Source organism: Anomaloglossus baeobatrachus, chromosome 5, assembly GCF_048569485.1.
Source record: "Anomaloglossus baeobatrachus isolate aAnoBae1 chromosome 5, aAnoBae1.hap1, whole genome shotgun sequence".
NCBI classification, from domain to species: domain Eukaryota; kingdom Metazoa; phylum Chordata; class Amphibia; order Anura; family Aromobatidae; genus Anomaloglossus; species Anomaloglossus baeobatrachus.
The window spans coordinates 487,384,984-487,401,517 of NC_134357.1; the positions used below are offsets into that span (position 1 = coordinate 487,384,984).

Below are 16,534 nucleotides of genomic sequence, written 5' to 3' on the forward strand. Positions count from 1 at the left end.
ATAGAGGGAGGGATGGATGGATGATAGAGGGATGAATAGAGGGATAGAAGGAGGGATGAATGGAGGGATAGAGGGATGAAAGGAGGGATAGAGGGAGGGATGGATGGATGGATGATAGAGAGATGAATGGAGGGAGGGATAGAGGGAGGGATGGATGCATGGATGATAGAGGGATGAATGGAGGGATAGAGGGATGGATGAATGGATGATAGAGGGATGAATGGAGGGATGAATGGAGGGATAGAGGGAGGGATGGATGATAGAGGGATGAATGGAGGGATAGAGGGATGGATGGATGATAGAGGGATGAATGGAGGGATAGAAGGAGGGATGAATGGAGGGATAGAGGGATGAAAGGAGGGATAGAGGGATGGATGGATGATAGAGGGATGAATGGAGGGATGAATGGAGGGATAGAGGGAGGGATGGATGCATGGATGATAGAGGGATGAATGGAGTGATAGAGGGATGGATGGATGGATGATAGAGGGATGAATGGAGGGATAGAGGGAGGGATGGATGGATGATAGAGGGATGAATGGAGGGATAGAGGGAGGGATGAATGGAGGGATAGAGGCAGGGATGAATGGAGGGATAGAGGCAGGGATGGATGGATGATAGAGGGATGAATGGAGGGATAGAGGGATGGATGGATGATAGAGGGATGAATGGAGCGATAGAGGGAGGGATGGATGGATGATAGAGGGATGAATGGAGGGATAGAGGGAGGGATGAATGGAGGGATAGAGGCAGGGATGGATGGATGATAGAGGGATGAATGGAGGGATGAATGGAGGGATAGAGGGATGGATGGATGATAGAGGGATGAATAGAGGGATAGAGGGAGGGATGGATGGATGATAGAGGGATGGATGGATGATAGAGGGATGAATGGAGGGATAGAGGGAGGGATGGATGGATGAATGGAGGGATGAATGGAGGGATAGAAGGAGGGATGAATGGAGGGATAGAGGGATGAAAGGAGGGATAGAGGGAGGGATGGATGGATGATAGAGGGATGAATGGAGGGATAGAGGGAGGGATGAATGGAGGGATAGAGGGAGGGATGAATGGAGGGATAGAGGGAGGGATGAATGGAGGGATAGAGGGAGGGATGGGTGGATGAATGGAGGGATGAATGGAGGGATAGAGGGATGAATGGAGAGATAGAGGGAGGGATGGATGATAGTGGGATGGATGGATGATAGAGGGATGGATGATAGAGGGATATATAGATACACGACAGATAATAGATAGATAGAGATAGAATCATAGATAGATAGAATCATAGATAGAGAGATAGAATCATAGATAGATAGATAGATAGATAGATAGATAGAGGGATAGAAATAGATAGATAGATAGATAGATAGAGGGATAGAGATAGATAGATAGATAGATAGATAGATAGATAGATAGATAGATAAATACTGTATCTCAATGGTAGTGAAAGAGTCAGATTCATTTGTTCCCATAAAACTACTATAAAGAAATGAGGAAAAAAATACAAATACAATTTTTTTATTTTTTTTTTATCTTCACCACCTTGGATTCAAACCAGCAACGTTCAAAACTTGTGTCCAGCAACCTCCTAGCTTTCCTAGCTGCTCTAGCTGTTGAGCCACTAGGATTGATGATGTCAGAGGGAGGATTTCACATAAATGAACCTACAATGCAGCCTCTTACACAGCAGATTACACAGGACACAGCTCCATTGTACAGAGCAGTGTCTCTATGTCCTGTATTCTAGAGGGAAAGGAAAAGAGGATTTTTTTTCTTCTAATAAAGTTACTAAAAATAATAAAAAAAAAATAGAATAATGTAATTTTATTGCACTTTTTTATAAAATAATAAACATCACAAATCAGCAAATAACATGGACATATTTGGTGTCCCTGTAATCGTAATGACCTGAACAACACAGCGATCAGATTATTTATGGGGATCGGTAAATGGCGGGAAAAAAAAGGCGCAATTTATTATTTTTCTTTATTAAAACCCATAAAAAATGTAATAAAAATGGATCACTGAGGCCGTGTTCACACATAGCGTAAATGCTGCATTTTTTCTGCAGGTGTCCGCGCCACGAGTGCAATAACAATGTTCTCTGATTATTGCGTGTTTGCGGTATTTTTTATACATTGTCCCCCTTATTTGATACATGTTTGTTGCTGATGTGAATCCTGAAGCTTATACAGAAAGAAACACCAAATCCGCACAGTTCAGCGGCGTCTTTCCACGCACCAGGAGCGGAGATTTCAGGACGTCTCATCCACTTTGCTTGGACAATTAGTCCATATTCACATGTAGTGTAAATGCTGCATATTTTTCTGCTGTTTCTTTGCACATTTATTCTGCTGTGTTTAATTGTCCAAGTAAAGTGTATGTGGTTCCATGAAAAGACACTCCTGAATTCTGCGGTTTTCGGGGGGGGGGGGGGGGTTTCTCTGGAGGTTTCTATGTGGAGCTTAAAAAATGCAGGAAAAAGCTTCTCTGTACAATAAAAACACTTAAATACGCAGATTCACATCTGAACCAAAAACGCATTAAATAAAGGAGAAAAGGCAGAAAAAATGCAGCAAAAATGGAAAAAACAGAGAAGATTGTTATTGTGTAGTTTGGTGCAGACAGAAACAAAAAGAAACAGAATTTATGCAACGTGTGAACACAGATTGATAAGCACAAATAAGCAACATGTCATATAGTGACACATAGAAATATAAAAAAATTCTGACTGCTATGAATATGAATGAACAGTCCACGGCATCTGCTGAATGACCCTTACTGCCAAATGGGTGTGGCTAGGGGTGTGGCTAGGGGCGTGGTCAAAACTTGCCCACACACGCACGGGGGGGACAGGGAGAGGCGGGGAGGGAGTGATGTCCCACATACTGATCAGGTCACGGTGCAGATGGGGCCCACACAGCGCTGGAGGGAAGCGATGTGCTGGGGGTCGCTGGCTGGCACTGTGACTCCATCTGTGCGACCGAGCAGGACACCGGGCGGTAGCTCCGCCCACAGATGATGCTCAATGCAGGAGAACACAGTGAACGCTGTGGTCTGCGGGCCTTAAAGGGCTGGCAGCCACAGTTTCCACTGCCAAGGACTGCTGTCCCCGGAACTCTGCCCGGGGGCAGCAGAACTGACGAGGCCGAGTGGGCCCCCCCAGCTCTCCAGGGCCCCGGCATTTGCCCGGGTATGCCGCGTGCTGACGCCGGCCCTGACTAGTGAAGAGCGAGCACTACCATGTTTGGGTGCTCAGTGCTTGTAACGATTACTGATGAGTGAGCACTAGCATGCTCGGTACTCATAATGATTAGTGATGATTGAGCACTACCATGTTCGGTTGCTCAGTACTCGGAATGATTGGTGATGAGCGAGCATTACCATGCTCAGCGGCTCGGTACTGGTAACAATTAGTGATGATCAAGCACTACCATGCTTTGGTGCTCAGTACTCGAAACGAATAATGAAGAGCGAGCACTCCCGTGTTCGGGTGCTCGATACTCGTAACAATTAGTGATGAGTGAGCACTACCATGCTCGGGTGCATGGACGGGCTTGATTCGAGTATCGAGTATAATGGGAAGTCAATAGAAAACTCTTCAGGAAAATCTTCCAGAAAAATCCTCCAGACTCTCATTATACTCAGTTCATGAGTCCGAATGTCCGACAGCTCGTTGTGAGTACCAAGCACCCCCCACTCGAGCATGGTAGACCTCACTCCTCACTATTAGTTACGAGTACTGACCATCCGAGCATGGTAGTGCTCACTCATCTGTAACCATACCTCAATGGTTATGGTTACAGATAAAAGGAGATTTATTTATTTATTTACTTAGTACTATGTATTATTAGTATTAGTTATTCGTCGTACTACTACTAAAAATAACACAGTAATAATAATACTGTTATTTTTGTAACAACTTTATTGACAAATGTACTTGTTACAGACCACGTGACTCAGGTCGCTCATACACTTCCGGGTAGATTCGCGTTTCCTCCAGTAGTTTGAGCCTTTCCGGCCGCCGTTTTCACTTTAAGTCTCGTAATCCGGAAGTGACGTTCCTTTCCTTTCTGGTTCCCGGAGACATCACGGTGAGTAAAGGCTGCTGAGAATCCTTCTCCATCCTCGGTGTCCGGTGTTGATAGGCTGATTGTGGTGGTGCCCGGGGGGTCCCCGCAGTCTCGGGTGGGTGGTTCGGGGGGTATTTTTCTGGCTGGTGGGGTCATGTGATGTGCTCACGTCTTCCGTTTGTGTCTCCCCCAGGTCCCTGGATTACAGCTGCGGCATGGTGAGTGCAGCCATCATTACTAATGTGGAGGGGAGGCCAACGTGCTGATGATGGGGGTGGTAGTAGTTGGCGGTGTGCAGTGCCTTCTATCAGATTCCCGGTGTTACGGGCAGCACTGTGGTTATTTTTCTGTCTCTTCCGATCATCTAATCTCTTCTTGCGTGATGTGCATGCTGGGAATTGTAGTACATATAGCCACTGTTACTGCTATGGGCAGAATGTATGTATATTTATCATATATTCTGTAGTGATATGCAGGACGTGTTCAGATCAGCCCATTATGTGACATACAGTGGACTACAAGTCTCAGTGCAATAAATGGTATTTAAAGGGGTTTTCTGGCTTTGGAAAACACTTTGTCTTCCAGCAACCGTGTTGTACTCCCTCTCCCCTGGTCCAATGCCAATTCTCTGCTGCTGTTCATGTCTGTAATTATCTACAGCACTGTTGTCCCGTCTGCAATCGGTAAGCGCAGCCGCACTGCCTGCAGCGCTGTTAGGGTATGTGCGCACGTTGCTTTTTACCTGCTTTTTACCTGCTTTTTTGCTGCTTTTTCTTCTGCGCTGTTTAATGCCAAAATGGATGTGTTCTTCTATTCAAGCAAAGTCTATGGGAATTTGGGTTTCTTGTTCACACTATGTTGTTCAAAATGCTGCCTTTTTGTGGCAGAACTTTGGTCAAAAACTCAGCTTTTCAAAGAAGCAACATGTCAATTGTTTTTGCCATTTGGGTTTTGCACTGCAAAGCTGAGTTTTTGACCAAAGTTCTGCCACAAAAAGGCAGCATTTTGAACAACATAGTGTGAACAAGAAACCCAAATTCCCATAGACTTTGCTTGAATAGAAGAACACATCCATTTTGGCATTAAACAGCGCAGAAGAAAAAGCAACAAAAAAGCAGGTAAAAAGCAACGTGCGCACATACCCTTAATGTGACGTCTGCCGCGGATATCATGCGCATTAGAGGCTTTACGCTGAACCAGGGCATGGGGCGTAAGGCTCTGTGCGCAGGTAGCGTTCTGTCCCTGCAGAAATTTCTGCAGCGATTTGAACAGCACATGTGCGCTTCAAATCTCTGCAGAAAGAGCCCGTAGTGAAAAAAAAAGCAAATTCCATGCGCTCTGAGTGCAGCCCCTCCCATAGAGCAGGGGCTGCATGCAGAGTGCACGAAATAAGTGACATGTCACTTCTTAGAACGCACGCTTCGGGCATCAGCCGAAGCGCTGCGCTCTAAGACGCCACGTGCGCACGGCTCCTGCATAATCTTCATAATTATGCTGGGGACACAGGACGCATGCAGTTACGCTGCGGTGCAGATCGCAGCGTACCTGCATGCAAATACGCAACGTGCGCACATAGCCTAACTCATGCTGGGCTTTGTAGTCTATTGGCAGGTTGGGTAATGGTATTGCTTTCACTACAAGCCCCTCAGCATGTCATGGTTACTAGTGTGGTAGTTAGAAATGGGACTCTACCATTCAGACAGTTTTGCGTTAGCTGCACCACAGCTCCCAGCATAACCTCTTGCTTGGCTGGTAGTAGTTGGGATGCTGGGGCTGTAGTGGGTCTGGGTGGCCATGTCGTAACCTAAGATAGTGCCGGTATATCTGACTTGTATCTTTTGTGTTTCAGCCTCGCAAAATTGAAGAGATCAAAGATTTCCTGCTGACAGCCAGGAGAAAGGATGCAAAGTGTAAGTGATGGCGGGCGACGTGGGGATTTGACTTGGTCCCGGACAGCGAGATCCTAGTGTCATTCGACGGTTACAGCCACCAGCTTTATTTAAAGGAGTCCCCCGCCTTGGATAACGGATAACGTTTCTTGAGAATGGGCCAATAGTGTTTCTCAAATGTCGTTAAAGATTTTATTTTTTTTCCTAGGCATGGATCTTTTCAAAATAACATAGGCACGCTCACCTTCAGTTACCCTCATGAATCCAGTGCAGGTTTCTCCATAGTCATAGCTACCTCTGAAAACTGAAGCCGGATGTTGCAGGGCTACTAAAGCCTGTGATTGGCTGCAGCAGTCAGCTGATTAGAAGAGTGTATTGTTTGGATGTTTGTCTGATGCGCTCTTCAGACTTGTAAAAGTCACTGGCATCATCAGTCCAAAGTGTCACGGGGTGATGGAAGAAGAGTGTGCGTCCAATTTGTTGATTTTTGACAAGATCCTTGCCTAGGAGGAAAAAAAATTCAATGTTGGACTAACCTTTTATGTTGTGTAGTCTAAATTGTACTGAATGAGCAACCCCTTTTAAAGGGAACCTGTCACCAGGTTTTTCCCTTATGAGCTGTGGCCACCACCAGTCAGCCCTTTTATACAGCATTCTAGAATACTGTATATAAGAGCCCAGGCTGCTCTATAGAACATAAACACCTTTATAATACTCATGGGGCGGGCCAATCCGATGGGTGTCGCTGCTCTCTGTTCAGCGCCTCTTCTATCTTGTGCAGTTGCCGTCTTTCTGCGGAGCCCTGTGTACATGATGCGTCCTACATCATCCCCACATAGAGGCCTCTTGCGCTCCTCCTCATGCATACTTTTATCTCTTGCCAAGGGGAGTTGAAAGTACTGTAGTGCACATGCGCTGGAGGTCTTTGACCTTTCCTCACGCCTGCGCAATACAGTACTTTGCTCTGCCCGCTGCTGGGCAGACTAAAGTGCGCATGAAGTTTTCTATGTGGATGACATAGGACGTGTCATCCACACGGGCCTGGCAGGAGAAGTGATCACACAAGATGGAGAAGGTGCCAGACTGAGAGCAGTGACACCCATCGGACCGGACCTCCCCCTAGCGAGAGCAGCGACACCCATCGGACCGGACCCCCCCCCCCCCCCTAGCGAGAGCAGCGACACCTATCGGACCGGACCACCCCCTAGCGAGAGCAGCGACACCCATCGGACCGGGCACCCCCTAGCGAGAGCAGCGACACCCATCGGACTGGACCTCCCCCCCTAGCAAGAGCAGCGACACCCATCGGACCGGACCTCCCCCTAGCGAGAGCAGCGACACCCATCGGACCGGACCTCCCCCTAGGTGAGTATTATAAAGCTATGTTTTACGTTCTACAGAGCAGCCTGGGCTCTTATATACAATATTCTAGAATGCTGTATATAAGGGCTCACTGGTGGTCACCGCAGCTCTTCAGGGAAAAACCAGGTGACAGGTTCCCTTTTATAGGGATGGCAAACCGCTAACATGTGTTGTGTGTAATCAAACTTAAGTTTGATTCTTGGGACCCTTTAAAGTTCCTAAGAATAAAGAGGTCGAAGTGCAGCACTTGAATGAACTTGCTTTGGGGCTAGGAGCACCCCTCCATTGAGGAAAAACTGAAGCAGACTCTAATTCTCAGGATTGGAGGGGGTTTTGGGGTCTGCCTTCTTCCAGGCCAGGGCTAATTTCTGCAGACTCTATAGAATGCAGAATCCTAATGGCATGTGATACACACACTGATTGGTTTTGTCTTCTTGCCGGGTCAAGCAGTCATTACGTGACCTCATCCCATCACATGCCGACTAGATTCTCTCAAAGAACACAGTCAGTATCTGACGTGCTACAATACTTGCCGGAACTTTCCCTAGCCTGGAAAAACCCCTTTAAGTGATGGCACATCTAGCAATATGTCATCAGATGGAAATACCCCTTTAAAGGGAACCTGTCAGCAGAAATTTCCCCTAAACCTAACAGATTCCCCCTCTGCAGCTCCTGGGCTGCATTCTAGAAAGGTCCCTGTTATTATTGTGCCCCCTTTCTGACCAAAAAAAAGAGTTTATAAAGAGGTACCTTTTTGGCTTCGGATTCTATAAATCTGACACGGGGGCGGGCAGCCTGATGGCCGTTATTCTGCCCCCTGGTCCTGTATGCCGCCCCCATCGCTGATTTCCATACTTTTGGACGCTGCCCACTGCTCCAGCCATCCCCGCGCATGCCCAGTGCCAGTCTCACGGGACTGAGCACTGTGACTGCTGGTGACGTGTGCGCAGGCAAGTGATTATGGGCGGGACTGTGACTGTTATCAGCAAGTACCCGCCCATAATCTCGTGAGCGCGCAAACCTCTCCAGCGTCACACTGTGCTCAGTGTAGATGCTAGACTGTATGGGCTGCTTCCAGGGATGACGTCCCTTTGTCACGTGATAGGGGCGTGTTCAAAATACTATCACGTGACAAAGGGACGTCATCCCTGGAAGCAGCCCATACAGTCTAGCATCTACACTGAGCTCAGTGTGACCGCTGGTGAGGTTTGCGCGCTCACGAGATTATGGGCGGGTACTTGCTGATAACAGTCACAGTCCCGCCCATAATCACTTGCCTGCGCACACGTCACCAGCAGTCCAAGTGATCAGTCCCGTGAGACTGGCACTGGGCATGCGTGGGGATGGCTGGAGCAGTGGGCGGCGTCCAAAAGTATGGAAATCAGCGATGGGGGCGGCATACAGGACCAGGGGGCAGAATAACGGCCATCAGGCTGCCCGCCCCCGTGTCAGATTTATAGAATCCGAAGCCAAAAAGGTACCTCTTTATAAACTTTTTTTTTTGGTCAGAAAGGGGGCACAATAACAGGGACCTTTCTAGAATGCAGCCCAGGAGCTGCAGAGGGGGAATCTGTTAGGTTTTAGGGGAAATTTCTGCTGACAGGTTCCCTTTAAGCTGTAGCTTAGGGAAATGTGAGTTGATGGAGTGGTGAAGGCTGTATCGGTTGGCAGTGATTGTCTGCAGCAATCACACACTATAACAATGTTAGGTGACCACTGGGGACATAATACTGACATCGGAGGAACGGTGTTAGCACAGATGAGCTATTCATAAGAGGTTGCACGTGGCTGTATAACTGATATATTGTGTACATATCATGGGTCTGATGCCTACAGCTAAGGCGCCCCTATGGCAACACTGCCCGTATCAATGTATAAATACTTAGTCTTGTGTCTTCTGTACAGCTGTCAAGATTAAGAAAAACAAGGACAATGTGAAGTTCAAGGTTCGCTGCAGCAAATACTGTACACATTGGTCATCACAGACAAAGAGAAGGCAGAGAAACTGAAACAGTCCCTTCCTCCTGGTGAGTGGGCATGGGGCGCCTTGTAATGGGGCTGGGTATCTCTATGGTGTGCGCATGCTTCTTTGCACCAGATTTCAGTTTTGTACAAATGTGCCCCAGAAAAATACCTATGTTCTGTTAGAACAGGCATGCCCCCTCGCAGATCTAAAGATTACTATACAGGGGCTGTTTATTTCCAAAGCTTTCAGGTCATTTGTGATGCCTTTTTGTTTTATTATCTGGGCCAGAGACAAATGTGCTCTTCATAAATTTTAAAGGGAACCTGTTTTCTGTATTTACTAGAGTTGATCCAAATTGATTTGCAGACTCCGGCCCAGCAGTCAGGTCAGAAATGTGTCCGGTCCGGGGCTCCCGCCTGAGGTCCGGGGCTCCCGCCTGAGGTCCGGGGCTCCCGCCTGAGGTCCGGGGCTCCCGCCTGACGGCATCCTCTGCGCTTCTTTTTATTAGCCGGAGCGACATGATTTACACGTGACCTCATGCCAGGCCGGCTAATCAAAAGGAGAGCAGCGGATGTAAGGGGGAGATTCTCAGGACTCGACAGCTATAGATTACTGACCTGGCTGCTGGACTGCGAGCTGTATATTTGCACCGTCTCTAGTATTTACCCCCATAATGTATCACCAGCAATGTCCTAGTAGCGTTTCCAATTAAGGTGGAACCTTGGATTACGAGCATAATTGGTTCTGGGAGTGTGCTCTCAAACCAAGTTACTTTTATCGGTGAAGTTTCCCATAGGAAATAATTGAAACACAGACAATTTGTTCCACAACCTGTATTTATACAAACCTATTACAGTAATACAAAATAATGTACTGTATTCATATAAAATTATTACAGTACACCAATACAAGATACTGTACAGTAAAAACCTAAAACAAAACTGCACATTAGCTTACAATAGAATTGTTGATCTGCGGGAGGTGCAGTATAATACTATATCCACAAATGCAAATATAGACTTGCTATATAGCATATACTGTACACTGGTATACAGTACATAGTACAGAAACTTGCCTCCAGAACGGGTCAGAGCGCGGTGAAAGGACAGAACCGGAAGTGTACATGGTGAGGATTTGCTCTTATTGGAAAGCATTGCTCTTAAACCAAGTTACTTTTAATCCAAGGTTCCACTGTATTCCCTTAGCTAAGCCAGTTGTGCTGCAATTAGTCCAAAACTGTGGGCCTGGGCTCGTCGTGTTTAACGTGGCTCTTGAGCTGGCTGCTCATTCTGATACAGTGAAGCCGAATCTGCTGTTTTCAGGCCCACGATGGCATGACTCGAGTACTAGCAAATCTCTCTTCTCCCTACTCTCCAAATAGCTAAGATTCGGCCTCACAACCACTGGATGAGCGACACACACACACATTATGCTCGCCTTACCTTACGTTTCCTCGCCAGCCTCCTGGTTCTTCTAGTTCACCGGTACAGGATGTGTATCGGGTAACCATCGCGACTGATGCTGGAGCTTCCGCTGCCAGCCGCTTGCCTCTGATTGGTCAGCGCTCTGCCTTTGAGAAGCGGCTGACAGTGAAAGTTCCTCCAACGTCGTGATGGTTACCCAATACACATCTGCTTCTCAAAGGCAACCAGTCAGAGGCAAGCGGCTCCTGCCTTTGACGTCAGCACTCTGGCCGCGGAAGCTCCGGCATCGGCTGTGGTGTGTATTTGTTGGCACAATATGGAACCAAGATGGGACACTGAACGAATTGTCTGAGCTTGCATTATTTCCCATGGGAAATTTTGCTTTGCTAGTCGAGTAACTTGGTTTACAAGCACACTCCCAGAACGGATTGTTCTCATAAACCAAGTTTCCACTACATATGTAATGGTTACCAGCTCCAAAAGGACCCTCTGTCTGCTAAATGGGGGAATATAGTTACTTTTGCTGTATGCGCAGGGATCCTTCCCGCAGAATGTTCACAATATTGAGTTTAACTGAAAATCGCATGCAAAGAAAAAGGTGTTTTGTTTTTTTTGTTTTTTTTACTGGCAGGAGATGCAGAGACTTCTGCAGCTAAATACTTAACATGCGCACATAGCCTTCTAATACAACATGTAGCAGAAAAAGAGCATCTCTGAATGTCATTGGTCCTTGTGTCCAGCGTCCTCAGGCACAGTGAGGGGTCACGTTTATGAGCGTAGTGTGTGTCCCTCCATGGTCACCGGCATTTGCTGGTATTCACTGTGCGGAGATGTGACCCCTGGCTCTGCTACGTCAGATGTAGTGTCTTCGATCTTATACATTGCCTGTCTTACATCTTAATGTCTTCTCTTTATTCTTTTGCAGGTCTGTCCGTGAAAGAACTGAAGTAAATTCGTTTTCTGGCCTCTTGTACAATAAAAAATGTAAAAAGAATCTGTCGTCCTGTGGTTATGGGTGAGGGGCGCAGCAGCGGGCACACATCATGTGATGTGACTGGATTTAAAGGGACGGTACAGGAGGGTCTTTTTATGTATTCTGCTAAAAATAGAACATACCCACATAAATACAGGTTCACATATGTGAGGCCCATCGGAGTCCAGCGATATTTAGCAGTGAATGTGGACTGGATGCTGTGGGTATAAGAGCGCTTTACCTTGGCTATAGGTTCCTTTTGAGGAGTATATGGCCACAATTTGCCATCTATGGAGTATGGATGTGGCAGCACTGCATGTGACCACTTGCTATATTGAATGTCTATGGTGGTGACCACCCCAGCCAGCCACAACAGCCTTACGAAGGTCCATATGCCTAAGTTCGTCATGGGAGAAGGAGTCTTAAATCCGTGTATGTCTATTATGGGAGATTACTCCTAGATTAGATGGATACCGATGGAAGCCGTGGATCACAGTGACCACTTGGCCCGAGCAGCTTTTAGGCTCTGAATGCCCTTAGTGTCTCTGTGATTACCTTCCGGTAATGTAATGCGGATGACTCCCGGCCTCATTAAATGCATCTCGTCCGTCATGTGAAAGCTGTTGTAGGGTTTGGAGTAGCTCCTCTTTGTAGAGAAGTCTGTACACAGGCGTCTTAACTGGGCACATAAAATGCAGCCGGGATGAATAATATTGCACATTACCATCTCTATAGACAGAATGGGAGCTTTTCTATAACCACTTCTGGCTTTATATCTATAGTTTCCTATTCTACAATAAGAACAGCTACACTTGTGATGGGAATGCGCGCGACGCAGGGTAAAATTTCAAGGTGGATGTCCTCTGGGCGATAGTCATGGTGATGCGTCACACAGGTCCATTATGTCAGCCAGTCCTGGTGTACTTGCCATGGAAGACGTGTAGGTGGCTACATGCTCCTTGGCTGGTCTTCTAAAGGTGTCCAATCACTTACATATTGCCCTTGCCTTCTCCAGGGCATCTGAATGATGCACCAACACATTCTCATTACCCACTACATGCACGTGTAGTGCACCTGTCCTATCATAAAAGGAGGCATGTGCTAGGCGCAGAGTCAGCATTGATGTGGACATGATGGGCACTGGATAACCCCTTTTAAAGAGGAAGCCTTCATGGACTTGTCAATTCAGGGGTTATGCAAACGGAAGAAAAAACATCAGTCATTGGTGGAGGCCTCTGTGTCCTTATTACTGGTGTGAAGTTGCATAGGTTGAAAAAAGACCTAGGTCCATCTAGTTCAACCTTCCTCCATCAATTTATATATTTCATCACTAAATAATTTATAACCAACAATGTTGTGTGTACTGAGGAAATCATCCAGCCCCTTTTTGAAAGTTGTTATAGTATCTGCCATTACTACCTCTTGTGGTAGGGCATTCCACAGTCTGACTGCTCTAACTGTAAAGAACCCTTTCCTATTTAGCTGCCGGAATTGCTTTTCTTCCAATCGTAGTGAGTGCCGCCTGGTCCTTAGTATTGTGTATGGAAGAAATAAGTCATGTGCCAGTCCTTTATATTGACCACACATTTATTTATACATATAAATGAGATCTCTGAGAAGTCTATTTTTCTTACCTAAACAAATCTATCTTTTCCAACCTGTCGTCATATGTCAGGCCTTCCATTCCTTGCAATAATCTAGTTGCCGCCTTTTAACTGACTCTTAACTTCTGAATATTCTTTTTAAAATGTGGAGCCCAAAACTGGTTCCCATATTCCAGATGTGGTCTTACAAGTGATTTATAGAGGGGTAACAATACGTTGGGATCATGGGATCTAATCTCTTTTTATACACCCTAGAATCTTGTTTGCTTTTGCAGCTGCTGCTTGACATTGAGTGCTGCTGCTCAGCTTATTTGTAATGAGAATACCCAAGTCCTTCTCCTGTTCTGTAGTCCCGAGTTTATTTCGATTTAATGTATGCGCAGTTATAGGATTACTCTGTCCTAGGTGCATTACTTTAGATTTATCAACATTAAATCTCATTTGCCAAGTATCTGCCCATTCTGACATCTTATCAAGATCTTTGTCATATTGTACTATCAAGGTCCGTTTTTAATATCCTACATAGTTTGGTGTCATCAGCAAAGACTGACACTTTACTATCAATCCCATCCACAAAGTCATTAATAAAGAATCGGTCCTAGCACAAATCCCTGCGGTCCCCACTGCTGACTATAGCCCAATTAGAGACCGTTTCCTATCTTTTAGCCAATTCCTTACCCATCTGCTTAGTTTCCCTTAGTCCCTGCTGCTAGAGCCTCATCTTATGTTGTACAGTATCACATGCCTTTGCAAAGTCCACATAAATTGCACCGAACTAGACAAACATGGCTGCTGTCTTCCAGAAAAAGCAAAGCATGACACACAAAGGAGACCAAAAAATGATAAACACACACAAACTAATATACATAATGGGTGCAATGTCAAAAGCTCATCATGTGAATGGCGCAAATGAAATAAAAATAAAAAAAGCTCAACCCACTGACCTAGTGCTTTAATGTGTAAATATAACACCATAGATAAATATGGAAAATGAGTTCAGAACTCTTCAGCTGTAATGCAGGCTAAAAAAAAAAGATGCAGATGAAGTCTGGCCATGTGAAGCTTCCCTTAGGCTGTTTGCACGAGTCTCACGTGGGCTAGTTTTTCAGCCGTATTTTGGTTGCCAGTCCCAACCACAGACCTCATTACCCAAAATGACCACGTCAAAGGTTCCTAGGTTGATGTTGCTTTGTACCATCCGATCCTTCTACGGCCGGTGCCTGTGGGTGTAATAATGCAAAAACCTCCCCTATATCACATTTGTGAGATACTAAATATTAAGGCCTTTCTATGGCTCTTAATGGCTACATTCATCGTTTATATTTTAGGTCTATGTTGACCAAAGACAATTACGACAGCTGACCTTCCAGACAAGCTCCTCATTATCGCCCTCGAAGACTTATGATCTTATACATGCGACACAGAATTCTGGCTTCTAAAAACGTTGATGACTTGCAATACAGGAAAATGTCACTAGATGGCACTGCCATCCCAGTGATTTCATAGTGCATTACCATTATACAGTATACTCCAGTACCGTTATATCCCATAAGCACCGTATTACTGCATTATATACTGAATTACAATTACACACCGCATTACCATTACATCACAATACTATCATATTACATACAGCATTCTATTACCATTATATACTGAATAATTACATACCACATTACCATTATATACTATATTACCGTTACACCACATTACTACGGTATTACATAGTGCATTATATTACCATTATATACTGACTTACCATTACACACTGCATTAACATTATATCACAATACTATCGTATTACATACAGCATTATATTACCATTATATACTGAATTACCATTTTCATACTACATTAACATTATATACTATTACCGTTAACCACATTACTATTACATATATTACCATTATATACTATATTACCATTACACCACATTACTACCGTATTACTGCATTATATGCTCAATTACCATTAAATACTACATTAACATTATATACTATATTACCGTTATACCACGTTACTATTGCTTCATTATATTACATACTACATACATTATATTACCATTATATACTGCATTACCATTATACCACATTGCTATTACTGCATTATTTAATGAATGCGGTATGTAATAGTAATGTGGTATAATGGTAATATCGTATATAATGGCAATGCGGTATGTAATGGCAATATAATGTATGTAGTAATAGTAATGTGGTATAACGGTAATATCGTATATAATGGTAATGCGCTATGTGATGGTAATATAATGCAGTATGTAACATAATAGTAATGTGGTATAATGGTAATATAGTATATAATGCTAATGCGGTATATAATGGTAATGCGGTATGTATTGGTAATAGAATTTATATTACCATTTATATGCTGCCTTACTATTAAATACATTTTATTGCCATTATTTGCTGCATTACCATGATATTCTAATTTATATTATCATTACATACTAGGCTTCCATTTTATATACTGCCTTATGATTATATACAATACTACCGTTACTAGATTATAGTACCATTATATACTGTACTGCTTTACCATTACATAGTACATTAGCATTTTATATCCTGCGTTATCATTATATACTACATTACCCTTACACACAGCATTCCCATATTGGACAAGACTTCCATGAAATCAAAATCCTCTTACGGTTGTGTGCACACGGCATCTTTTTCAGGCAGATTGCGCCCAGAATCTGCCTGAAGAACCGCCCCAAAAACTGAGCATAATACACAGCACAGCAATGATAAAACGGCCCTGCTGTGCACATATTCCGTCTGATATCGCTTCTTTCAAACCCTGCAATGCTTAAAAGAAGAGACCTGTTAGTTTTTCTTGCAGCTTCTACCAGGAAAACTAGAAGACGTCAGTGGTGCCAAGGCATTATTTCAATTTTTAATTTTTTATATTTCAAGCACAGCCTCCTATGCACCTATAATGCACGGGCAGTTGTTAGGGCACACATGAGGACAATGGTCCTGCTGCCCGGGGGTCCCTCACTGCCTGTTGTCCCCCTTTATTCCAGGCGCCTCTGATCTCGCCGGTTTCAGCTGTTCTTTTACAGGGTGCGTATATTTAGATTTATTTCTGTTACTAAATATATATAATGACATTCTGTAAGTGACTTAGGCGCTTGTTTTCTGTGTCTTACACCTTGTTATTTTTGGTATTGTTTATTTCGCACAATCCTCACAGTGGGAAAATTATGTAAAGTTCTAAAAA

General features: G+C 44.7%; 1 protein-coding gene across 1 annotated transcript; it reads left to right on the forward strand.

Moving 5' to 3' along the window:
- The first annotated feature begins 4,026 nt into the window (after positions 1 to 4,026).
- Positions 4,027 to 11,711, forward strand: RPL38 (ribosomal protein L38). The gene is given in 6 exon segments (XM_075347901.1): positions 4,027 to 4,097; positions 4,270 to 4,294; positions 5,926 to 5,986; positions 9,233 to 9,289; positions 9,292 to 9,354; positions 11,643 to 11,711. Coding segments are annotated over 5 exon segments (210 nt in total). The 5' UTR covers positions 4,027 to 4,097; positions 4,270 to 4,291; the 3' UTR covers positions 11,669 to 11,711.
- Positions 11,712 to 16,534: the final 4,823 nt, after the last annotated feature.